General features: G+C 41.8%; 1 protein-coding gene across 7 annotated transcripts; it reads left to right on the forward strand.

Moving 5' to 3' along the window:
* On the forward strand, positions 1-25,583 carry ppp6r3 (protein phosphatase 6, regulatory subunit 3). 7 transcript variants are annotated; one of them, XM_068723964.1, is made up of 25 exons: positions 1-187; positions 3,029-3,197; positions 3,333-3,564; positions 5,185-5,371; positions 5,656-5,793; positions 6,467-6,532; positions 7,847-7,959; positions 8,261-8,374; positions 8,928-9,054; positions 9,296-9,448; positions 10,490-10,639; positions 10,917-10,981; positions 12,207-12,322; positions 12,590-12,675; positions 12,997-13,083; positions 13,485-13,582; positions 17,276-17,330; positions 17,795-17,925; positions 19,341-19,456; positions 19,793-20,009; positions 20,114-20,211; positions 20,438-20,633; positions 23,148-23,255; positions 23,577-23,651; positions 23,812-25,583. In XM_068723964.1, the coding sequence occupies exons 3-25, from the start codon at positions 3,338-3,340 to the stop codon at positions 23,861-23,863; spliced, it is 2,775 nt and encodes a 924-aa protein (XP_068580065.1). In that variant the 5' UTR covers positions 1-187; positions 3,029-3,197; positions 3,333-3,337; the 3' UTR covers positions 23,864-25,583. The 7 variants fall into 7 exon arrangements, with proteins under 7 accessions (XP_068580065.1, XP_068580066.1, XP_068580067.1 ...); XM_068723965.1 differs by having other exon boundaries at positions 23,580-23,651; XM_068723966.1 differs by having other exon boundaries at positions 13,503-13,582.

Here is a 25,583-nt window from a genome sequence, read left to right on the forward strand (position 1 = left end):
TTGACGGAACCGCCATCTTGAAAAGTGCCCTCCGATGGTCTACCTTTTCGCGCCTGTCAGAATCAGTTTTAAACGCGTTATTTTCCTCTGGAATTTCGTGTTTTCTCAGTGTTCGTTTTGTTAAGGCCTGGGGCTGATGGCAAGATAAGCTACATGCTGGAGACTCGCCGTTTACCGTTGTCTATCGGTAGGTACACTTGCCAGCCCATACACTTGGTTGGTGCTGAAGAGACGATTAGCCAGCAGTCTGTAGGGAGCCGGCTAACGTTAGCTGGTTAGCAAGAAGCATACTTGGCCATCTTAACACTATGCTGTCAGTCGCTCTTGCTGTACCTCTAGCTAGGACAGGGTAACGTTAGACGTTAACGTTTCATATCAGTATTAGTAGCTACCGTGAAGCCATAGCGGTATTTAGTTGGCCAAGTTGTCATTCAATGAGCGTTAGTGTCATATCTCAATGGTACCGGTCAGGTCGACGTATCGTTGGTCCTTAACGGTAGTTTGGTCCTGATTTTAGGTGGCCAGGTTAGCTAACAAGAGCTAACGATGGCTAGTGACGTTAGCCTGTTTGCCCGAGCCGGTGCGTTTCTGTTGCGTTAGCAGTAGCTGTTTTGGGCCCTGGTACGTAAATGTACTGACGTTACTGCAAACGTAATATTTCGCCAGCAAAACGTAAATAACGTAAGTCGTTGGTACCGTTTATATAAGCCAGGCTTGAATAATCAGATCTTGCCTTGAGTTTAGACCATGTTTAGTCAGAATTAGAGTTGGATGTTTTTCTGACGTTGTTCGGTACTAGCTCTACGTTAACTGTTGTTTTTTTCAGGAACGCCGACTTTGCGTGCGTTTAACTGCCATACTAATGTCATAATGTGCGTTTTCCGATGTCTTCAACTGCTTCGGAACACGATGATAAACAATACTGAAGTCTATGTTTCTAAGCTTTTGCAGCTCTGTTGATATAAGTAAGGAAAATGCTGTTGTCTAATAATCTGGGCATGCGCACAGTATGTAGATTGAAAACTTGTCAAATGTGTCTAAAATGTCAGTAGCTAGTTGGTGCCTAGATCGATTTTGTTTGGGTCTCGTGACTGGCATCCCATAAGACACCGTGTTACAGCTGTTTTCCGCAGGGTGGCCAAGAGGATTATATTGCTTTTGGCCTTAAGTTTATTCTCACTGTCATGTGGTTGTATTCAGACGCTATTGGTAGAGGGATATATTTCATTCCTTGATTGAGAATCAAGACTTTATGTGATTATGGATGTATTACTTTTGCCAGGGATGGGCAGCTGTTGCTAAGGTATTCACATAGAAAGAGAAACAAACAACACACACGTAATTGGTACGATCATGACTAACAACATTGTGGTTTTATTAGTTTACAGTTCAGTGGCTGGACTCAGTTGGGTTTATTGAACATTATTTGCTGTTTTCTCATTATTATTCAATATAAGTTGGAATGTGGTTAATGTACCAGTGCACACTTCCCCTTCTTTATGTGTATGCTGTACACAGCCAATCGCTGTGTTCACATACAAGAAAACAAGTTAACAGGGGAAATCTTTTTAAATCAGAAACTCTGAGAAGAGGTTTATATGTATGGTAATAACCTGGTTATAAAACATGGTTTTTCTTGGAGAAATCTAGCGGCGTTAACTGGAATTTGTTTAATCCCTCACTGTAATTAAGGAATCTGTGCTTAGTGTTAAGTATTGTCTGACCAAGCTTAACTGGGACTTGACTTGTGTTGCTGCGTGAGGCCCGAAAATATTGTCATATTGCTATTTTTGACAGCAACTTTCCTTTTTATTGGTTTCCTGTAATATTATGTATTGGTTGGCATAAAGTATTATATAAATAATATTTCATATCAAACCCACGAGGCGAGTCCATTTGGAGCCGTTGTGAAAGGATGCAGGCAACTTTCTTCTTTCATAATATTGCAGAGAACACAAAAGGATTTTTTTGTTTATCTTTTACATGAATAAAGACATATCCACCATAAATTGGTGCATAAAACATTAACAGAAGGCAGGAAATGAAGTGTTTGCTGCCTAAAATTTCCCGAGGTATGACCCTGAGACCACCCACTTAAAATGCGTTTCCTCTGGCCCAGGTCCTTAGCTGGATACTGTTTTCACCCAGCTGGACATTGAATGCACTAGTGGAATATCTCAGATAACATTATAATTTACCTTTACTCATTTTTACTGAATACACTTGAAGTGTTTCCCTCAGGAATTGCTGAGACTGTAGTTGGTGGACCTCGGACCCTTTTAAGATACTGAACCCCTAATGGCTCCTAGAGGCTGTGCCATTGGTTTGAACGTGTTTAGATCATGATGGGCAGGTGGCAACTTGCATGGCCACCAGTGCTGCCATCAGTGTATGAAGTGTGTGTTAACCCTCTGAACCCCAAGCTCTTTTTTTGCTCCGGTCACATTTTTCTCTCTGTGGCCTTGATTTCCACTACAATATACAAGTACTGCACCTGTATGGAAACGGCACATTCATGGTTAGAAGTAGAGGGAACTCAAAAATGTCTTCTGTGCAGTATAACACTGTAACCATGCCATAAATCCTAAAAATGAAAAAACGCAATGCCGTAGAAGATTCACTGAATTGTTGTCATGTGACTGTTGGTCTCAGCTGAGTCAATCATGGCTTCCTAATTGTGCTGAGGAGTGCAGAATTTAATGTTTTCTTACAGGATCTGTGAATGTTGTATGCATGCTAGATGGTCCTGATGGGCAGGTGGCACCTTGCATGGTAGCCCCTCCATCAGTGTATGAATGGGTGAATGGTGACATGTTGTGTTAAAGTGCTTTGAGTGGTCAGAAGACTAGAAAAGAAATATACAAGTACAAGTCCATTTAGCTTAATTTAAATAGCCATTAATTAATTGTGTGTTGTAACAGTACTGGGCATCGTTGAACAGTAGTACGAGTGAATGTATTGTAATAATATCCAAAAGCAGTGAAATATTTCTCTAACAACATGTCCCTGTCTTTTTCTTGCCTCACAGGTGTGTGCTGTTAATCTGCTGTATGTGTGGTTTGTCAGTCTGTCCATCACCGCTGTCTGCCTCCCTGTCTGTCCATCCGGCTAGCCTGGAATGGGCCACAACTCCCAAAGACTAGAACACACCTCTTTTTAACCTGAGCTCCGCTGTTTGGACTCTAACATACTCACAGGTAGGCAGAAGAAAGAGCTGTCAGACAACTTTCTGCAATTATTGTATTCTGATAGCCTCTGATGGAAGGTTGTTTTGATTTTAATGACCCGTGTTGTTGGTGATGTTTGCACACTTTTTTTAAATTTTTTTATAGCCAACATGTTTTGGAAATTTGACCTCCACACCACATCCCACATTGACACGCTGTTAGAGAAGGAGGATGTGACTCTGACAGAGGTGATGGATGAGGATGACGTCCTGCAGGAGTGCAAGGCCCAGAACCACAAACTGGTTGACTTCCTGCTGAGACCACAGTGCATGGAGGACCTGGTCACCTACATCACACAGGAACCCAGTACTGATGTTGAGGAGAAGGTTAAATACAAGTAAGATCAAATGGAGCAAAGGATAAAGGAGGGGAGGGGTGGGGGGGGGAAGTCATCAAAATAAAGGATCTGTTTTGTTTCCTTTCAAGAGAGATTTACAACTTGACACCTACGTAGACACCTGTTTAAGTCTTAGCACTGTATTTCAGCCATATATTTTGCCATTGAAACAGGAGGACAGCATATCTTGCAATTGTGCGAATCTTGGAATTTTGGTCATTTGCCCTTTTTTTGAGCGAATAGTTCCAGAAACTAAGTAGCCACAGGAACTAAACAAGGAACTCAAATTCCTTAGTTTATGTGGCCCTTTTTGGACATTTGTGTTTGTGCTTCCATCACATCTGTGAACCACAAAGCATTTCATGGAGCTTCCAGTTGTGTTGACAAACAGGAGAAACTGCTTTTTGAGAACCATGAAAGTTGCGCAAATTACACTAATAAGAGATTAAAAGACATAATTGTTTGAAGCAATTTTAACACAAAAGGAAACGATAACACAAGTTACTGTTTTTGTTTGTATTTACTGTAATGCAACTTACTGTTTGTATGGATCCGAAAGAGGCAATGCAGAGGTGGTAAAGGAGATTTAAAAACTCCAGAACACCTGTCTCCAAAATAAACCATGAGCTGAGAGTTTTACGGTATTCAACATAACCGCGATGGAACACACAGCGAGTTTAATCTCTTGTTTACTTGCTTTGTTGACTTCCGGCCCTGCCTACTCTCTTTATCTTCTTGTTAAGCTTGTGCTAAACTGTGTGTAACTTTGTTTTAGCCTCAATTAATATGAGAAGAACGGTCCATCCTATGCCTTAATATTGATGCTAGTAGCACCCAGTGGTTGAGAGTGATGCTCAGAACTAGGGATGTCACAAGAACCGATACTTTGGTACCAAGTCAATGCCAAAGTTCTGGAAACATGACGTTACTCGTTTATCTACGGTATTGTAGGATCAGTGCTTGAGACTCACTCCGTCCTGTTGTCCTGGGCGACGATAGAAGTTTTCCAGGATAATGCTAGATTGTGGACAACAAATCTGTCTTGAAATCAGCAGGAGGAGAGTTGGGTCACGTTAGCTAAATAACAGAGCTAGCGACTATAGTACAGATGTTGCATTGAGTTACATCATGATGCATTCAAGATGTCAAAATGTTAATCATAACGTTATGATGATGTGCCCAAATGTAATCTTTTAAAAGTGAGTTTTGGCAAGAGACTTGAAGCGGACCATCGGGGATTAATAATACATTTGCACAACAAAAATGATGCAAAGGGTAATAAAGGAGTGTATGTTGAAGTACATTGTTTTCTTCTGGTCAGTAGCATTAGTTAGAGAGGACTAACTAAGCTAACCCACTTTTGGTAGCCTTCAAGAACAAGGTAGTTTACAACTGGGCACCCAAAATGATCAGATCCATCAAAGTATCTTGACTTGAAATTCTTTCTTCCGCCGCTTACGATTCTTGGCATCTACCAGCAGTTTGTTACAGTATTTGAAATCTCTTGCCTCTGTCATGAAGAATCTACGTATATGGTGGTGGCTAGTGTAAACATTGCACCACAGTATTGTAACCGTCGTGTTGTAACAATCTTACGGAGCAGCTCTTGTTCTCTTCCAGGTATCCCAACATATCATGTGAGCTGCTTACATCCGACGTGGGCCAGATCAACGACAGACTGGGAGAAGATGAGAACCTGCTGATAAAACTGTATGGCTTTCTGCAGAATGAGCCGCCTCTCAACCCGCTCCTGGCCAGCTTCTTCTCCAAGGTCCTATCCATTCTTATCGGACGCAAGCCCGAACAGGTAAGTTGGCGGCAAGAGGTTGTTGTATCTGATAACAGGATCCAAGTTGTCAAAGCAATATTCATCAGTAATCGGGTCACATGCTCTAAAGTCTTTTCCATTGTAGCAGGATATTTGAGACCTGTAGGGAACAATGCCGTTTATTTTCTCTACTGATTGTAAGGTGTGTGTGTGTGTGTGTGTGTGTGTGTGTGTGTGTGTGTGTGTGTGTGTGTGTGTGTGTGTGTGTGTGTGTGTGTGTGTGTGTGTGTGTGTGTGTACGGTTTGTCTGCATGCGTTTCTAGATAGTGGAGTTTCTGCGAAAGCGGGAGGACTTTGTAGACTTGATGATCAAACACATCGGGACATCCGCCATCATGGACCTGCTGCTCAGAATGCTCACCTGCATCGAACCACAACAGCTACGACAGGACGTTCTCAACGTGGGTAGCAACACAACACTTTCTCGTTACAGCCCATATTTGCTCACTTCTCCCAGTTTGAATTGGATCATCACAGCCCACACGAACACGCCAGCAAATTCCATTTTGCTCATTGTGATCTGGCAGAGTTCAGTAAACATTTCGTGAGGACAAGTGTCATTTGGGTTATGCTGTACGAAAGGGAGTGCGTGCTGCTGTTCGCACCGGACACATCGACATGAAGCCTTTGTACTTGAGGACAGGTCCAACAGGTCTTGGCGTGTCCTCTGTCTTTGCTTCTAATTTCTATTCAGAAAATGTTGAAGGCGCTTTTATCAACATGCACGCAAGTTTACGAAATGCATTTGTTTGGTAATTCATAGTTATGTTCTTGTTAGGCGCTTGCTTAAGATAAATTACTAGGATTAATTGGCAACATGGATTTGGGCAGCAGAGGACTAGAAACTACTACTTTTCTTTCTTTTTCTTTCTTTTATTTTTTTTTATTTTTATAAAAGTAAGGTGTTTTTCTAAAGCTACTAAAGACTCAGAAATGTGGATTTATACTTGCTACATGAAGGGGATCTTTAATTGATAAACGTGTCACTTATACTTGACGCTGGAGGTGTTTTTCTCTTGGTTGTCGTCCTAATGGTGTGTGTGTGTGTGTGTGCTGCTCTCTGTCCTCTATCAGTGGCTGAATGAGGAGAAGGTGATTCAGAGACTGGTGGACATGGTGCAACCTTCTCAAGATGAGGATGTGAGTTTCACACACTCTTCACTGTTTCTTCCATTGGTCACCAGGATATTTAAGTCGTCTGTGGGCTCTTGAAGCCAGGGAAGCTTTAGTCTGGTTTGCATTAAAGATATATTTTACTGTTCCCAAGTGGAAATGTGGCTTTCTATATATTGTTGTCAGAGAATTTGCTTGTCCACTTTTACATTTCAGGATCAGTTCACCCACATTACAAAGAATCATAAAGCTATTAAACCCTGCAGATAGAGTCCATTTTATTGTAGTAGTCATTTTTAATCTGCATCAAGATAAATAATAATGTGTTAGGGATGTCACCTATACCACAAATTTAGTAGTCAATGCCAGTAAAATTCCACAATTCCTGATATTCAGTTTGACACCACAGTCAAAAACAAAACAATAAATCCCATGGTCTTCAACATACACTCCTTTTTAATACTCTTTGCATACTTTGCATACTTTTTTTGCAAATTCATAATCCCTGATGGTCCGCCTCAAATTTCTCGGCAAGATTACATTTGAACACATCATGATAACAAGAATTTACCTCTGCCCAATACTCATTTTACTGAGTAGAGCTGGAATGCATAAAAATAACTAACTAACTAACTAACTAACTAACTAATAAGTAACTTCTGTATGTTAGCTGTTAGCTCTGTTATTTAGCCAAGCAGGACTGCTGCCCACCGGCTGCTATCAGCTAACGTTAACTAGCTCTCCCCTTACAGATTTCAACACTGAGTTGTTTACAATGTAGCATTATCAGAAAAAAACCCTGTTAGTCTTGATCCCCTGTACCTGCAGTACTGTAGAAGAGTACCGTCACCTTTTCAAAATGTAGTATCGGTTCTTGTGTAGGGCTGTGTGTTGTTTATACAATGTTTCATACCGCTTCATTGAATTCTATATCACTAAACGTGTTTTTAAATATTTATATCCACATGAACCGCTCTTCATATCGGCATTAATTCGATCCACAGCACTAATTTGAAAAGACAATAGGTCACTTTTAGTGCCGGCTGGTTGCCGACAAGCACGCTAGCATTTAAAAGGCTACTTTTTAAACGGAGTCTGGCGAAGTGCTCACCCCACATAGAACACACTGGGGCTGTAGCATCACTTCCAGCAAACTTCATGGAGAAAAAGCACAAACATTTGGCACTGTTTTTTGATACCGAGGAGCAGCATCATAATTTGGTTGGTGCTGGATGACACTGTTTTCTGATACCCAGCCCTATTTAGTTTACTATAAGTTGGTTCAGGAATATTAGATTTATGGTTTATTGTCATTTATTTTATCCAACTTTCTTGACTCAGAGACACTCCAATGCCTCCCAGTCACTGTGTGAGATCATCAGACTGAGCAGAGACCAGATGTTCCAGGTCCAGGGCTCCTCCGATCCAGACCCCCTTCTGTCCACACTTGAAAAGTATGCATGCATTTATATACAATAACTCTAACATTCAGAGCTGTAAGAGTTCTCTTTATTCACTTTATTAAATATTAGGTTCTAATTACTGTAGTGGTTTTCATGTAGATCAGTTATTTAGCTCATATATGCTCACCAGTGCTTTTCGTCAGTTTATTTTGTGCAATGTGATAGTACATTTATTCTAACAATGGCTATTGTCATTTTTGCCTAGTAGGCTATTAAAAACCGACTCTGCACTACAAACCTGACAAGTGACTTTGAAGGCTGCTTTCATCTTCATGTCTGTCCTCCTCCGCAGGCAGGAGACGGTGGAGCAGTTGCTGTCTAATATCTTCGACAAGGAGAAGAAGGAGTCTGCAATCGTCAGTGTTATCCAGATCCTCCTCACATTGTTTGAGACAAGGAGACCAGCGTACGTCCTGTGGCCTCTACCCCTCTTGACGTCCTGATTTGAAATGGATATATATATATATATATATATATATTTATATAAGAGTAGATGATGAGATTGGTGGAAAATGTGAAATAAGGAAAACCATTAAGTAAGAATGACTGTTATGTTTTTTGTATGTGCATTAGTTATAAAGTCAGATTTTATACCAACTTGTCAAAGGATCTTTTTGGTTTGATGCAGTATTACACTGTATACAATATTGTATTTGCATAGTTTACTTGTCGCATATAACTACTCCCAAAAGCAAAGAGTTCTGGGAACACAGCAACAACACTTGTCTGACAGAAACGTGAGCAGTCACATGATCAAACGGGTTGTAAACAACCAGATTATCCAAACCGCTTTGCTTGGAGGTAACGCTCAAAGTGTGGCATGTGTTCATACATCACCAAGAAATAGTTAACGATGACTCCACATGAAAAACGATTAAAGTTCAAGTGTTTTAGATCAAATCTACTTTTCGCTATTCTCAGTGAGCTATTTCACCAGGTTGTGACTTTCTACATTGTAGGTTTGAGGGTCATATGGATTGCCCCCCTGGGATGTCCCACCCTTCATTCTCAGTCAACCACAGCATCCTGGAGGCTGTGAGACCCCGACTCAAAGACTTTCACCAGCTGCTACTGGAACCCCCGAAGGTAAAAAGCAGTTTTAAAACAAACTAAATGTCTTGTTGACTGAAGTGACAATGTTTCAATGTTGCAGTCTGCATGGGACTGTGTAACCCTTTTATTAACCCATTGTCAGCTGTTTTCAGTTTAGTTTGAATTGGTATGTTGTTAGAAAGCAGCTGAAGATGAGTATGTGACAGTATACCACATACTATAAGTATTCAGTCTGTTGTGGATTTATTGTGCAGAGTTTATTCTCCACCAACAGGCCAATGTGATGAAGACAACGTGGGGGGTGCTGGACCCTCCTGTGGGCAACACGAGGCTCAATGTGGTCAGACTGGTGGCCAGTCTGTTGCAGAGCAACACGCACAGCATCAACACAGAACTCATTAACCTCAACACGCTGGGAGTCATACTCGTGAGTAATACCTGTTTTAGTTCTTTTTTTCCTTTTCTTACTGCCCTGTTACAAACTTACTAAAGTGAGATCTTAAGTAACTGAGGCTGACGGGTCACAACTGTGACAAAGCTGAAGAGTTCAATCTGAGATTGTGTTCTAAATTACATATGCTCAATAGTATTTTTTTTTTTTCAAGTATGTTTTGTCTTTTTTTATTTGAACTTGTTGCCCCGGAAACATTTGAGTGCAGCTACAACGTTTCGACATCATGTCTTCATCAGGTATACACGAGAAAAGAGTCCATAGTACGCTTTATCTAATTCAACACAGCTATGGGTCACAGAATGAGCCCTATCAGTTTCTTTTTTTGTGTGATCTTTGCACCTTAAGGGAATAGATCAACAACTGTCACCATGTCCACGTACTGTATCTCATAGAACAGTGTGTGCCCTCCTTATAAAGCCACACCTGTGCGCAAAAAAAATACCCAGATTTGTTATGCTACAAACTTAAACCTTTTATATCTCCTCACTTTCACATTTCATATATTATGCTCATTTTCAGGTTGTAGTCACAGGTAAATAAAGTATTTTCTAAAATGCAAACAAATAAACGAACTTTCCCCGTCTCCGAGACTATTTTCTCCCATATTAGAAAATGAAGAAACATGAACCATTAGTTAGACTACCACTAAAACCCCGTAGTGTTTCTGCCTTCTCAGCCAACAAACGGTGATTCTTTACTTTTTAGTTGAGGTTAACCTAATGAGATGCTGCTCTTACTGTAGTTTTGCATACGTGAGTTGCACATTTTCACCTTTTAATCACTTGTGGTTTCGATAATGATGTTAAACTGGAGATTGGTTTCCGTGGTTGGTTAACAAGGCTGTTTGTCACTGTGACCACACAACGGGAACAAATGTACAGTGTTAACTTGAACTGAAGGGAAGATCCTATGAAAACTAGAAAAACAAAGACTTTTTGGTTTAGTAACCTCTTAAAGCAAAGATCACAATACCAAACCATTTCTTAATGTCTCGATTTTGTTTTTGCTCCACAGGATATGTATTTCAAATACATCTGGAACAACTTCCTCCACATTCAAGTGGAGATCTGCACAGCCATGATTCTGGCTATGCCCCCCGCTCCCACTGACATCCAGCCAGACACAGAGCAGGAAGCCGCCAGGGAGAGCATCCTCATCAAACATGTAAGATTAGAATAATGAGAGAAAAAGAGATCTTTCAATCGCTTCTCAAGTCTCTCCTTATTATGTGATGGAATTGTTGAGGTTCTGCACAAGCTTTCACCTCTAGGTTCTATGGCAAACTAAAGCTGTCGTTATATAGGTACAAATATAAACACAATGATGCATTTAATGTAAAATTGGGCTGGGTGGGTCGGTCGGTCAGACACAGCAGCAGTGTGCGCTACATGATGGGCACGCTGAAGTGGTTGTTTAATGTCCTCATATTTTCTTCCACCAGCTGTTTCAAAAGTGCCAGTTTATTCAGAGAATCATAGAGGCCTGGAGCTCCAATGAGAAGGAACAGTGAGTATTGCTGCAAATGTCTTTGTCGAGGTGTAACTATGCATCATCAAGTTATCATTTGCTGTAGTAGAGTTACGGCTGGACTTCAATATTTGGTTATTTGTTAGTTGGGCAGGTATTCGGTTTGCAATTTTGGCATTCAGATGTTTGTTTATTGTTGTTTTTTAACCCCTCGGGATTACAAACCTACAAAAAAAACACTGAAGGCATTTTACTCTTTGCGCCGTTTGCTGCATTATTATCTAAAACACCAGAGGGCGTACAAACTAAATGAACTATTGGGAAGCAAAAAGAAAACGAATGAAACCGTAAGCAAACTCCCACAATGCCGAGGAGGAATTATACTTATCTGTAAACTCGTACCTCATATTCATGGACCACTTTATTGCTTTTGTACAAGCCGTGTAAAGAAAGAAGTCAAGTATTACATGTATTCTAAAGAAACGAAGGTTGAATGTCCTGTAAACAATTTGACCCCACTGGTTTCTAAAGCACTGGTTTCTAAAGCATCTAAAAACAAATGGACCTCCTTTTATATAGGCCCTAGACGTGTAAGTAGTGCTTTTATCAATGAACTATTTGTGACAGTCAAGTTCCAAAAATTCATAGTTGCATGACCAAGAGCTGCGACCACTTGTGGACCCTTTTTGCGCACGACACGCAGGCTTGTCCACGTCGTTTTCCTAACCCTCGCGCCGGCTTCACTACGGTGAGTATGAACTAGGCGCCGAGACGGCAGACGCCGCCATTTAGGTAGCGGTTGCCCACAAACACGTGACTTTTAGGTGCGTCTACACACACACACGAAGGGATGAGGAGAGTAGGTGGTAAAGCGAGGACAGAGGCGTGTGTGTGTGTGTGTGTGTGTGTGTGTGTGTGTGTGTGTGTGTGTGTGTGTGTGTGTGTGTGTGTGTGTGTGTGTGTGTGTGTGTGTGTGTGTGTGTGTGTGTGTGTGTGTGTGTGTGTGTGTGTGCGCTATCCGCACGAAGCGTAAAAACCGGCACCTGTGCACTCGTCACGGAAACAATTCTGGTGTGTGAGAGAGGTTAAAGCATGTTGAGCCCCCACCCCAAAGTAGAAAAGAGTCAACAACAAAACCATAAGTCCGTTGCTCCTTTTAGTGTCACTGCTGGTCATGGTTCAGAATAGTTAACAGAGTGACGCTTGGGTTTAGTAGTCAGAGTACTGGAACGTTCTCATGATTGTGTTGATGCGTTTGTTTTAGGGCAGAAGGTGGTCGCCGACGAGGCTATATGGGTCACCTGACCAGAATAGCCAACTCTATAGTTCATAACTGTGACAAAGGCCCGAATGGACCACAGATACAACAGCTCATCTCTGGTAAGGACTCGCTTCTGTCTGAGGGCTCATAGCTCTCCGTCCTCATCTGTCTCGCAAATTAGCTTCATCTTTGACTTTCGGTGTGAGACGATTGGCTGTGAAGTAGTGTTGGTATTGGTAACTCTTCCTGTGGCTTCACTTGGCTCTGTCCTCAGCCTATTTGTGTTTATCAACATAACTAGTGGTATCTGCAATGGACGTTAAGAGCATCATTCTTGAAGTTCTCTACAGAATATAAAGATGAGTTTGTGTGTTTGTGTGACACAGAGCTCCCAGCAGAGGACAGAGACAAATGGGAGGCCTTTATTTCTGGGCAGCTGTCTGACACAAACAAGAGAAACACTGTTGACCTGGTGAGTAACCACATGGACATCAGCACTGACATTGAGCTTTAATATTTATTTCGCTATACATGTTGGTTGTACTGGGCTTTTATTTAGACGGCGCGCCATGTTTTGTTTCTGTAGTCCAGCACATTGATTTGAAATGAAATCGTGACTCTAAAGTACAGATCCATCTCTTCCACGGCACATTTTCAGAAAGCCTTAGATTAGGATAGCACAAGCAAATATCAAAAGTGACATATGTTAGCACACAATGTTGGGCCAGTTGTGCCTGTTCAGTAGTGTGGAGTAGTATGCACACAGTCAAGAGAGCTGCATCTCTTTCTGTAGGTCAATACACACCACATCCATTCTTCCAGTGACGATGAGGTGGACTTCAAAGACAATGGCTTTCACCAGGACTCCTCTCTACAACAAGTAAGACCTAAACACACACACACAAAGCAGGCCCAGCTGATCTACAAATATTCATTAGTCTTTCTGAAGCTCTAACAATATACATCTCTTGAACATGTGTTGAATTAATTAACTTAACTACTAATGTTTTTAGGAGACTTTACAGTTACTTTAAATCAAATAGAATTGTCTGATATTTTTCTTAAACTAATGTAAAAGCATTTTGGCATTTGACTGTAAATGCATGTTTTTGCTTTTTTTTTTTTTTTTTTTTTTTTTTTTAGCTATTAACCTGTCTAGCCTACATGTTCCACATTTTTTTTACTACATAAATGTATTTGCTGTTTTCTGTACTGCAAGTAATGACCAGCTTTGTGTAGAGCCAAGACTATATCATTATCGTTGGTCCTGGGTTTTGCCAGGCCTTTTCTGATTATCAGATGCAACAAATGACGTCCAATTTTATTGAGCAGTTCGGCTTCAATGACGAAGAGTTTGCTGATCAGGACGATGTTGTGGAGTGAGTACTCATCCTGCATGACTGGACCTGCTGTCTAAATACTGCTGTGTAACACTGAAGGGACAGGGCACCTACGACATGACAAAGTTGGTGGGGCGGGATCATGTATTCATTCAATAACGGCATATTCATTTGAGGCTAGAAAAATCTTTTTGAAGTGCTTTATTCTCCGGCCCATCGTTATGACATGTCATAACATGAGAATATTGTTTGATTCCTATTCCAAGCTTTCTTGTTGACATGAAAATCTCAATGTTGTGCAGCCTAATTTAGATAGATCTGAAGTTATGATTAGAACAGATACCGTTTTCAGTTTGCTGCAGAAAAAGAGCAATAACAGGAATGGCTGTTGCCCAAGCAGAAATTTTGCTCAGGCATTAAAACTAATTACCTCCAAGGTTATTTCCTTTTTGATATAAATAGTAAATATGGCTTAAAGAGAAGAATCCATAATATCCAGCTTTACTGTTGTCGTGTGCTGTCCCTTTCTTTCTTCCTTAGGGCGAGCTGGTTTGGGTATAATCTTGTGCAATGGCTGTGGGAGATGGCTGTTAGTTGATCAATCATTTCAAATGTCTGCTTCACTTTAAACCGTTTGTTGTTTGAAGTAGTGCATTTCTCGCTTTACATAGATGTTGGGTTTAGCAATATCAGACAAAATGAGACTGTGAGCCGGGGGAAACGAGTAGTACACCAATACAAACGTTCTTCAAGTCCTGACATTAATTCTTGTATCTTTTAATTGTTTTACTAAAGAAGTTTTTCACTCGCACACATTACATCTCCAATAGATTAAGATGCAAAGTCTGGAGGTTGTGTCCTACTAAAATACTTTGTCTCAATAGTAGGGTTGGGTACCGAAAACCGGTTCCTATACAACCGGTACCTACCGGACCGAAACGCAATGCAGATTTCGGTGCCTGAGCCAACTGAAATATGTTCGCTGCTTCCTTTCGGTGCCAAGGCAAATATGCTCATATTTCTGCAAAAGAATTGCTGAAGTTTATTTATATTTATTTAAGTATACTGTAAACTGTTGTTAACAGTTAATATATTGTTCATAGTTTGAAGTTAAAAAGTTTGAAGCTGTAGTTTGAAGCCAAGTGTTTTGTATTTATTTATATTTATAGTATACTTCAAACAGTTAATATATTGTTCAATTTGAAGAAAACAAATTGCCTTGGCAATAAAAAAAAAAGCCTTTCTTTAATGTCGTCAATCATTGTTTTGTGTGTTTGTTTTTTTAAAGTATTGGTTCAGGCACCGTTTAGGCACCGGTATCGTTTTAGCACCGGTATTGGAAAAAACCCAAACAATACCCTTCCCTACTCAATAGTAATAAATGGTAACCGTCAATAATAAAAGGTTGAAATGGTAGATTGAACACACAGCAACATTTCTGTCAGTTCTGCATGCTGCTATTTCATGTAAAGGTGACATTAAGGGTAACTATTGAGAGGTTGAAGAGTGTAGTTTGAAGAACTGTTGTATTGGTGTGCCTGATGATGCTCTCACTCTAGTTAAGGTCTGTCTGGTGGTCTTCCATCTGTGCAGTCGATGTCTGGAACGTATCTGACCTTTTAATGTCGACAAGGAGAGGACGTGATATATATTTATATATAGATATATTGGTGCTGGGCAACTTAACGCGTTATCGTGTTACATTGCTGGGTAACCATAATCACCTCGGAGTTACAGTGCATTATATTGATGAACAGTGGGAGCTGCATTCACACGCTCTGACTGTAATGAAAACGGAAGACAGACATTTTGCTGAAACGTGCACAGAACATTTTATTCATGTTGCACAGCAGTGGAACGTTTCAAATAAAGTCAGCACACTTAACACAAGAAATATGATCGCTGCTGCGAGACGTCTGTCTTTTGAACACGCCCCCTACATCGCGCACAGTCTTCAGTGTTCTGTCAGTGTGTAAAGAGAATACTGTTGTTAAAAAGCACCTTATTTGTTTAAAGTGTTTGCAAACCAAATGTTATTGCACTTTTGTTCATATAGCAGTACTTTTAAAACATAAGTGCGCAATACACTACTTTTTAATTCATGATTGAACTTTGCACATAACAATGTGATTAATCACGCGAAAAATGTTCATCTTTGCCCAGCACTAAGATATAAATGTATCTATATAGATATATCCGAGGCCTGAACTAATGTTCATTGCACATCATATGCACCCCTGCTGTGCTTTAAAGAAACACATTGCGTATAGGTCAGATACTTTCCAGTTGTCATGAATGCACAAAATGTAATAGTAATAGGGTGGTTAGATGGAGACATTCCAGTGTGTGGGGTTTGTAGGCTGGTATGAGATGATGGTGCTGGAGTTAGTTGGGTCTATGTGTGGATAGGACTTCAGGTTTATTCATAATCTAACTTGTTCTTTAGTACTTCTGTTTATTACTTTATCACAGTCTGATTCAATTTAGTTCCCACTGGAAAGTGGAAGCTTCTCTAGCTGTTTGTAATCTCTGAACTTCTAACAGAGCTTATTAAAAGCAAACATTAGGATTGAAAAGAAAACGAGCATTGTTACCGGAGTCAGCTGAGATGTTCCATATGAGTTTACTTAAAGACTTTCAGCTCTTACACAGGCCCCGGATGGTATTAGCCGTGGCTCAGCACAAAAACTAGAAGCATGGGGAAACTGCTGGCGTAGCTCAGTCAAATGTGAAGCAATTCACCTTCGCAGCATGTTCACAAAGAAGTACTTCCAACAAGTCATAATGTCCTGTGAGACTTTGCATTTTCACACAGTCAAAAGTATAACTGTGCAGACTGATCACAGTTGAGTTATAAAATCCCAGCGCCCTGTGGAGCGTCTCCTGCACCGCTCAGTCAACCGAGTCCGTCGCTCTGGAGGGCAGTAGAGGCGGTTGTACCGGTATCTGGTGGAAAGGAAGGCTCGCCTTATTTCTAATCGTGAACGTTAAGGATGATTACAGATTTCATGTATACATATCCGGCCTGCTCCCTAAACGTCCCCGAGTAGAATCATTAGAGGAGGATCCCCTGATACAAGCCTCATCTTGAAAGGCAGCACATCAGACTTTCACTGCACACGAAACACAGCCTGATGGGAAAGTTCCGTCTCAAATTCATGACCAGGATGAGCATTTATTTCTGACTGTGTGAAAGGTTCCATGGCTGGCTAATCACAATAACACACTATACATTCTGAACAAAATGTATGCATGTAGTATCAAATGCACACCAGCAGATTAACTGATAATCATTTGTGATGGCAGTTTTTCTCTGCTTCCAGTCTTTGTGCTAAGCTAGGCTAATCCTTGAGCTGATATTATTCTCATCTGACTTTGGGTAAAATGGCAAATAATTCCCCCAAATGTTTTGATCAACCATTTTAAATGTTACATGTTGTGGTACATAATGTTTTTGGGGAAACTTTGCCATCCGTTAAGCAATGTTGAAAGTGGCCGTTTTGGTTTTCTTTCTCTACATGTATGATTCTTAGCTTTTCTTTGGCCAGTTTACAACACAAAGTCGTGTTTGTTCATTCCTATCTCTCTGTGACCATGAACCTGGCGTGAGCTAGAGTCAGTTATCCCTTCAGTATTGAACATGACGTGTTGGAGCTGTCTGCCTGTGTTTCCATATCTGTGGATGCCTAACGACCCTAACTTAACTAAACTCTGTTCTCTTTAACATTGCAGTATTCCCTTTGATAGAATATCAGACATCAATTTTTCTCTGAATACAAATGAAAGTGTAAGTACTTTGATTATTAATCTTGAATTCATACATAGTCAATGAGAGGAGAGAGTAAAATAATCATAGAACAAATGAAAATGTGTTGTTTTGTCAGTATGGCATGTTTTTGTATTCGCTGAGGTCACTCAACATTCATTTAGAAAGTGAGATGAGGACTCCTCTTTAACGTTGTTCTAGCCTGCATTTGAACCAAAAGCTTGGCACAAATAACATGTATCAAAGCACAGCCTGATTTGATCAAATGCTGTCCCATTGTTTTTCAATGTGTAACAGCGTACGTAGATATTGTGTTTGAGGCCCGCTGTGAAGCTGTTGTGCTAGCAGGTGTACATGTTAACGTCTGCTTCTCGTCTTGAGAGGCGTTTTTGTTCTGTAGGATTCAGCCCTAGTTTGTATGTGGACGTGCTGTAGATGTAAGAAGAGTTGGTGTCTAAGTGTGTGGCTCCTGTGTGTTTCCACAGGCAAATATAGCTTTGTTTGAGGCGCGCTGTAAGGAGAAAATCCAGCAGTTTGAAGACGCCGGTTCAGACGAGGAGGATATCTGGGATGAGAAGGATGTCACCTTTGCACCAGAGGCACAGAGACGCCCCAGGTCAGTGAAACACACAGACGTTTGTCTTTCTATATATATATATATTGTGTGTGTGTGTGTGTGTGTGTGTGTGTGTGTGTGTGTGTGTGTGTGTGTGTGTGTGTGTGTGTGTGTGTGTCCGTCCTCATTGAGACCTTAACTGTAACGTCAAAACCAAGTCTCAACAGTCCTTTTTGAAGTAGTGTGAACCTGCCAACATGTTCAGAAACCATTCAGAAATGGGCTTACTTCTCAATTAAAGGGAATTTATTTGTATAGCGGCTTTACAATCTGTACAGCATACAACACCCTCCGTCCTTTAAGGGTCTCCCATCGGAACAGGAACAAAAGAAGAAACCTCAGGATGGGGTCACTACAATGGAGCTAACACTCAAAATGGTCCTCTTTAATGTCATACTGAATATACTTCAATGGTGATTTTAAAAACTTGAAGTCGTCATCCTTCTACTTTAAAAAGTACATTTAAATCGTCTGTGCAACCAAACGCAGGATTCATTACAAAGTATAAGTTGGTACACTTGAGCACACTGTGTATTTCTGGGGTTCAGAAGTTTGTATGGAGCATATAGTTTAATATTCTAGTGGAAGAACTAGAGAGATGACTAACCCTTTTTAATAAAGGATTGGTTTATCTGTCATCGTTTTATCAGTCATGGTTTTTGTCTATAAAATACCCGAGAAGTTTGAATGGTTATCATGACATTTGTGAAATCTTACTCAACCAGTGACCCAAACATTTCCTCTTCGCTCAATGTTTTAAAGACAAACTCATTTCTAAGTTCAAGTTCCTACAAGGAATTTTTTAATGTAAAACTGACTTAAGTAAACGAGACCATTGGCAAAAAGATTGGCTATTTTTATATAGTAGTAGTTTCTACATGTGGGGGTGCTCATGGAAACACTAGCCCTTTGGTCCACAGGGGCTGCCAAAATCAACACCAAATGTAAGCAATTAATACTTAATAATTGAGAATATGTTGATGTCAGATAGTTAACAGAAAGTCAGCCCATGATTAAATCAATTGCCAGCGCTGCATACTTTTTAACAGCCAAGCAGTGCAATAAGTAGTAATGACATGAAGTCAGAAGTGGATTAGAAGTAACGTGTGTGTGTGTGTGTGTGTGTGTGTGTGTGTGTGTGTGTGTGTGTGTGTGTGTGTGTGTGTGTGTGTGTGTGTGTGTGTGTGTGTGTGTGTGTGTGTGTGTGTGTGTGTCTCCGTGTGTGTGTGTGTGTGTGTGTGTGTGTGTGTGTCCGTCCGTGTGTGTGTCCGTCCGTGTGTGTGTGTCCGTCCGTCCGTCCGTGTGTGTGTGTGTGTGTGTGTGTCCGTCCGTGTGTGTGTGTGTGTGTGTCCGTCCGTCCGTGTGTGTGTGTGTCCGTCCGTGTGTGTCCGTGTGTGTGTCCGTGTCCATCTCAGGAGTTCAGGCAGCACGGACAGCGAGGAAAGCACCGACTCGGAGGAGGAGGACGGGAAGAGAGATCCGTTTGAAGCTTCCAACCCCAGCACCGACGACCGGATGGAAGTCGACACAGGTTGGTGTACCCAAGACTACTACATGTCAACCCGAAGGACATAACTGTAACGAGTGAACCCAAGTAAGAGCACCTTCTGCCTGGACGGGGTTTAGGATTCAAATAAGATTTAGCCCAGTTCAGATTATTCACAATGAATTAAATTGGGCACGTGGGTTCAGGGCTTATGTAAGAACTATGATTAGGTTTATTTTCAGTTTAGGTTTTTGCACACAGTGCTGATGGTTTATGAAATAACTATGTTTTCTGTCCATGCACGTAGGAGCGGCGGTGCGTTCAACACCTTACTTTTTCCCACTGATTTCATGTTGTTTTATAATCATCATTATCTTTTAGGGCCTGTGTGGACGGCCAACTTTGATGACATCCCCATGGACACGGGTACGTCCACAGCTCCGGCCTCCAGCCCCAACAACCCTGCTGCCCCCACTGCTTTGTCCCCCCAACCCTCTTCTACAGAAGACGTCCCAGAGGCAGCGTGGAGCGCCACCACTCCTCCCGCCACCTCCACTGAAACGGGCTGGGCTGATTTCTCCAACTTCACCCCCGTCAGGTAGGACATCCCAACAGACTCTGGGTCAGTTTGTGAGTGTGTGCCTGCAGTGCTGCAGCTCATCGTCTTTGAGTGTTTCATAAATAGAAGTTGCTCTCTTTCAGCCCCAAAGACCCTCTGAGGTGCAACTCTCCTGTTGCTATGGAAACCAGCATAGAGACAATGGACCCTCTGGGGGTCAATGCACCCATGCAGCCTGAAGGTGAGATGTACAGCCATAAGATATTCACACACTCTTGCATATCTGTGTGCCACTGTGATGAGCTAAACCTGGACACGCGTTGCTGAAATGTGACACGAGCTAATGTGTATGATGTCACACACTCTAATTACCCCAAAGTCAGATTAGTAGGAGAGATGGGCCCTAGTGTCTGGTTAGCTGAGTCTTTTAGGTGTTAAGATCCGAACCTATTGTCACCCCTCCCCAGATTGTGATGGCTGGCTGGGTACCAGTGTGGCTTCTCCCTCCTCCACCTCAGCTAAGGATTGTGGGAGACCTAAAGCGGAGGAGGAAACGGCTTCCTGTGAGCAGCGCAGCATCACGGAGACGGTCATCAACGGCTCCATGAAGGAGACGGTCAGCCTCACCGTCGACGCCAAGACTGAGACCGCCGTCTTCAAGAGGTTCGCCAAACACGTATACACAAAAAAACACAACATGGCTCTCTGTGCTAAAGTTAAGTTATCATCCTGGTGTTATAAAAACCCAGGAGGGGATCACTGGAATTCACTCTTACGCTATGGTGCGTTTCCCAGAGTGGCTACTCGAGATGTCTCATTAGTCTTCCACGTCTGTTTTCATGATCACTCGGTCACAGTTCCTGTGGAGGTGGTGTTGTATTTAACACTCGGATCCGAGACGGGCCCCAGGCCATTCGCACGCATCTATTTGGAGTGTTTACTAAAATTGTTTACTAAAATAGTTTACCTGCGTTTGAGTCATCGGTCCACAATGCTGTGCATTTTATATTGTGGACAGAATCCCCATAGCGGCAGCAGTGTGACTTTACACTAGAAACACACTTGTTCTGAGACATTTGTCGAGAGGCCCAGTTCTCACCAAATTACCGCCAGCTTGCTTTGTTCTTCCTCATTCGAATGGACCTCCATTCCCCTCCTCCCATCCGTGCATCGTGCAAACGAAACACCAACACACCAGCACAGACTAGCAAAGCCAGTTTCTAGGTCATGATGAGACTAAACCGCCAGAGCTCTGCTCAGCTGTCTTACATTTTGTGCTCATTCTTTCACCGTCTAGTAATATGTGGTGGTTATAGCTCACGTAACAGAACGGCACATAAAGATGACATAAGCAAGTTCCGTCACTAATTCTGTATTTGGGCTTTAGAGTTATATTGTGAGTATGAAGCGCCCTCTACATAATTGATGAGTTTGTTGTAGGATTTCTTCCCCGTAGCTACGTTACTGCTAACCTCATACTTCCTGTCACGCTCTCTAAAGTTCCGCACACTACCTGACTACAGCCCCCACTCTCCACTAATTCCTCGACTCCTACGTGTGTACAGTGCTGTTTGATACTGGAGTCTCAGTGCTCCCACAGGGAGGTCCACAGGTTTCCAGTTGCTTGTCCTCTGTCCTCCTGTCCCCGTGTTGATGCAGCATTATACCGTCTGTCTGTCTGAGTAATAACTGTCTGATGACCTGAGTGACACTTACAACCTGAGCTTCCCCTCCTCTCTCTCTTGCTGTGCGTTGTGGGTGTGGTCTTCTTCAGAGTTTTGAAATCTTATCGGTATGTACAGCCAATCAGAGATCAGCCTGCAGCCGTGATGTAGTCTTGTTGTCACGTCAACCACCAACTTTTCTTTCCCAATTTTGATCTTCTTCTTTGGTTTCAGCTCCTTGTTTGTTTTTATTTCATTATCTCCATTCTGCATGTGTTCTTACCAAAGGTGTTGTCCAAGTGAGTTTATTAGTTTATGGCTTCATTCTTAACAAGCCAACCGGATTAAACACCGAGTTATAGTTTGAAATGACACAAGTGAAAGTGGCTCTACGACTCCACAACTAGGTTTATTGGTTTCTCACTTATTGTCTCCATTTCAAGATTATGAGTTATTAAGATTTAAATGGACAAATTTAATGTAAAGCTGCTTAACAAATTCTAATGTGCAAACAGTCACAGTACTGGACATTATACAGCAGTCAACCATGACTGACAGGACCTTTATGAATATTTATATTTTATGTATTTAAGACGGGTCTTGGATAGATCTGCTCATCATGTTCTGACTGAACACACTTGTGACCACAAAATTAATTGAAATGATCAGTTTTGACCGCATATTGACATAATAGTTAATATGAATGATGACTATTTTGACATTTATAATAATAATCCACTCATTACGTAACATAATGTTCTATGTTCATAGGAAAATGCTATTCCATCAAATACAATTTGTAAATTTATAAAAACACATAATTTCCTTAACCTCCTATGAAAGGTTTATTTCTTCCAAAGAACAACGCTTTTCTTTTGAGCAGTGAAAGTTCATGAAGAGTGGTCGTGTCCCTGTTTATAAATTCAGTAACGATAAAGATTTATGTGTCAATAAGACGATTTTCAACCAAGTATTAAGATGCTGGTGTAAATGATATTGTGTCGTACCATAGGTTTGTAATTGGGCGCTTATTGTTGTAAAATCAAGAGGCGCTGAATCATTCTGTACCGTCTCAAACCGTAGCTTCTATCTGGATGTTTGTGGGCGTTTTGCTTTGATTGAGGCCTCATCAAGATTATTGGTGGTTCTCTGAGACAAAGCAAGACTGACGGCTGGCAATTTGGGTCTAATCAGTGTCCAAATCGGTTGGTAGGCCTGCCTACTATTTGGCTCTGTAACTACAAAATCGACAGCATCCTATCCAAACAGTTGACTTTCTCCATTTGCTGTACATTTTGATGCTTCTCCTACATGCTGCTCCATTCCAACACCCTCCATCCTTTGTTTTTACTGTGTGTCCGTCCAGCATGCCTCACCGTGCACATCTCACTGTGTTCTGTGTGTTTCTGTGGGGAACGCAGTGGTGCGGGTCACCTCCTATGGTATTGATGTACGTGTATATATATGTGTGTGTGTGTGTGTGTGTGTGTGTGTCCGTCCCTGTGTGTTGCAGCGATGAAGAGAAGAGTGCCTCTTCAGAGAAATACTCGGTAGTGGAGTGTGTGGATTCAGAGAGAACGGGTGTCAACAGCCCAGCCGCAGCCTGCTGTCCCAAAACAGGGTCAGACGACACACACACACACACACACACACACACACACACACACACACACACACACGTCAATTTATTAATTGATTGTTGTAAAAGTCTGAGCTCCATACAGCTTTGTCCACAAAAACATATATCACCGTATACACATATATCATACATTTCTGTTTTATAGATCCTATTGATCTAATGTCTCATTCAGATGAGGAATATCAACTCATGCAGCTCGTCTTTCTCCAGAATTCTCCATCTTGTATTGTTCCATTAGTGACACAAACGACATGTGGATGTGAGTCTAGGCCATCTTAACCGTTTCCTCTCCCCACCTGTAAGCAGTGAGAAGTGTCGGCCCAGCGTCGAGCTTCCCAACGGTCCTCTGGAGGAGATGTCGCCCGTCGAGGAGGCCAAGTAAGTGTGACTCTCTAATGTCTGTGTGACCGACGGAAGGGTTTCCAGATCTACCGCTGCACTCCGAGCAGAGAAACGTTTCTATACTTTACAGCCGCTCCTTCATTGTCCTGTCGCTCAAAAATGGACGTGTTCCTTTTCCCCGTCATTGTCCTCCCAGACTGGACCAGAGTGCCGTGTCCTCAGAGCCAGCTGTAAACGGGCCGGCGTGAGGCCTCCCGATGCCAGCTGACGTCCAGCCTGTTGTGCCACGCAGGGCCCTCCTGCTGGCCAGCCAGCGGAGGCCACTGCTCAGAGTTGTACCAATCACACGCCCCCACCAGGACCAGCAATACTCCTATTGGCTCATCACTGACTGACGGACGAGACAGGTGTACAGACACAGGACGAACTGAAAAGCAAAATGAGAGACATACTCAAATGGATACAGAATACCTTTTTTCTGCATTTGTTTATATACTGTTGTTCTTATGAGGTGATGTGCGACTGATATCTTGCCACTCAAAATTAAAATAGTAATGTTGCTATAGTTAAAGAAATGATTGTATGAATAAAATATTTTATAAAAAGAAAAATGTATACAGAAACATAAGATGAATTACCACAGAAGCAGGAACAGCTGAACAGCTGTTGTGACTGGCTGGAGCTGTCATCCAGCACACTTAACACAACAGCTGCTATATTTCAAATTCTCCCCCGCCATTGGTCCGTGTCTCTGAGCAATGACACGCATTTTAAAAAGAACACACTGAAAGTTTCATTTTCGCTGCAGGTATTATTATTTGTAAATGTTTTTCTCTTGTATTCTTCTGCATTGAGTAAGATTTGACACGCTTTTCTTTTTCTTTTGGTATAATTTTTTTTATTTATTATGGAAGTAAGATGATGGTTATGTTTTGTTACTGAAGAGCCGTTCCAACCCCCCCCCCCCCCCCCCTTCCATTAAGGCTGACTGGCTTCCTAATGCTAAGCTAGAAGGCTAACAGAGATCCAGTATGAGGTCTCCACAGCCTGAACTGGGAGCTGTAAGCCCCAACTAGACTTCTTCAGAAACACAGTCCTCTTCTTTGGCCCAAAACTCTTGTTTATTTTTGTTTTGTCCTTTTTGCTTATTACTTGGGCTCTCCCTGTAAATCACAATCACATATTTGAAGTTGCACAGTGCAGAACTGTGATCTGAGGTAGCGTTTTAGAGAACGTGGCTGTTAAAGACAAAGACAGGAAAGATTAGACTCACTTCTACAGTTGTGCTGCTGGACACCTTCTACTGTGTTCAGACTGACAGCTGTGAAAGAAACACTAAAGCGTTCTCTCAAGTGGCTCAGTGATTGCTGTAACCATGGACATCAATCCAATCAGTGCTCACATTCCTGCTAGATGACTGTATGGTGAAGGTGCGGGTGGTCGAGACCTAGAACGATGTAAACGACGAGCCCCAGTGTCTCTTGTGACGTTTAGTCCTGGAAGTGTTTTTGGTGCTATTGTCAGTCTGAACCCTCGCTCCACCGCTTAGTCCGCCTTCATGAGGCGATGGACTTTGAAACGATGGGCCAGTTGGTAGTCCGCTGATAAATCTAATAAAGTAATGGCAGCATTACTGCTGAACATCCGTCCTCGGCAGGTCCACTGTGGCTCTGGCTCCTAAACGACGCATGTACCTGCAGCTGGGATTTAAATGGTGTCTTTGTTGCAGCCTTTCCTTCTCCATCCTTTCCATGGACTCGCTTCCTTTCCTCTGCCAAATGTGACAGCTTTTTCTTTTTTTTTCATCTTGGCAACAAATGACTCACTGGTTGGGGTTTGGTTCCAAAAGAACATGTTTTCTGTACTGTACCAGCATTGGAAGGGGAAGAAGCTATCTACAGATGGATTGTTCAACCCACTTTTTTTGTCCGATTATTAATTAAATTCCGTCTTAATTTCTGAAGCTAA

The sequence above is a fragment of the Cebidichthys violaceus genome, unplaced genomic scaffold (genome assembly GCF_023349555.1).
Source record: "Cebidichthys violaceus isolate CVI_PGR_0920_01 unplaced genomic scaffold, fCebVio1.0.p SCAF_3, whole genome shotgun sequence".
Taxonomy (NCBI): Eukaryota; Metazoa; Chordata; class Actinopteri; order Perciformes; family Stichaeidae; genus Cebidichthys; species Cebidichthys violaceus.

Excerpts from the sequence above, each read along its gene's own strand:
- ppp6r3 (XM_068723964.1), top strand. The coding sequence starts at position 3,338 with ATGTTTTGGAAATTTGACCTCCACACCACATCCCACATTGACACGCTG. Across the intron at positions 5,372-5,655 it reads TCGGACGCAAGCCCGAACAG|ATAGTGGAGTTTCTGCGAAA; the intron begins GTAAGTTGGCGG and ends ATGCGTTTCTAG. Across the intron at positions 6,533-7,846 it reads AACCTTCTCAAGATGAGGAT|AGACACTCCAATGCCTCCCA; the intron begins GTGAGTTTCACA and ends TTCTTGACTCAG.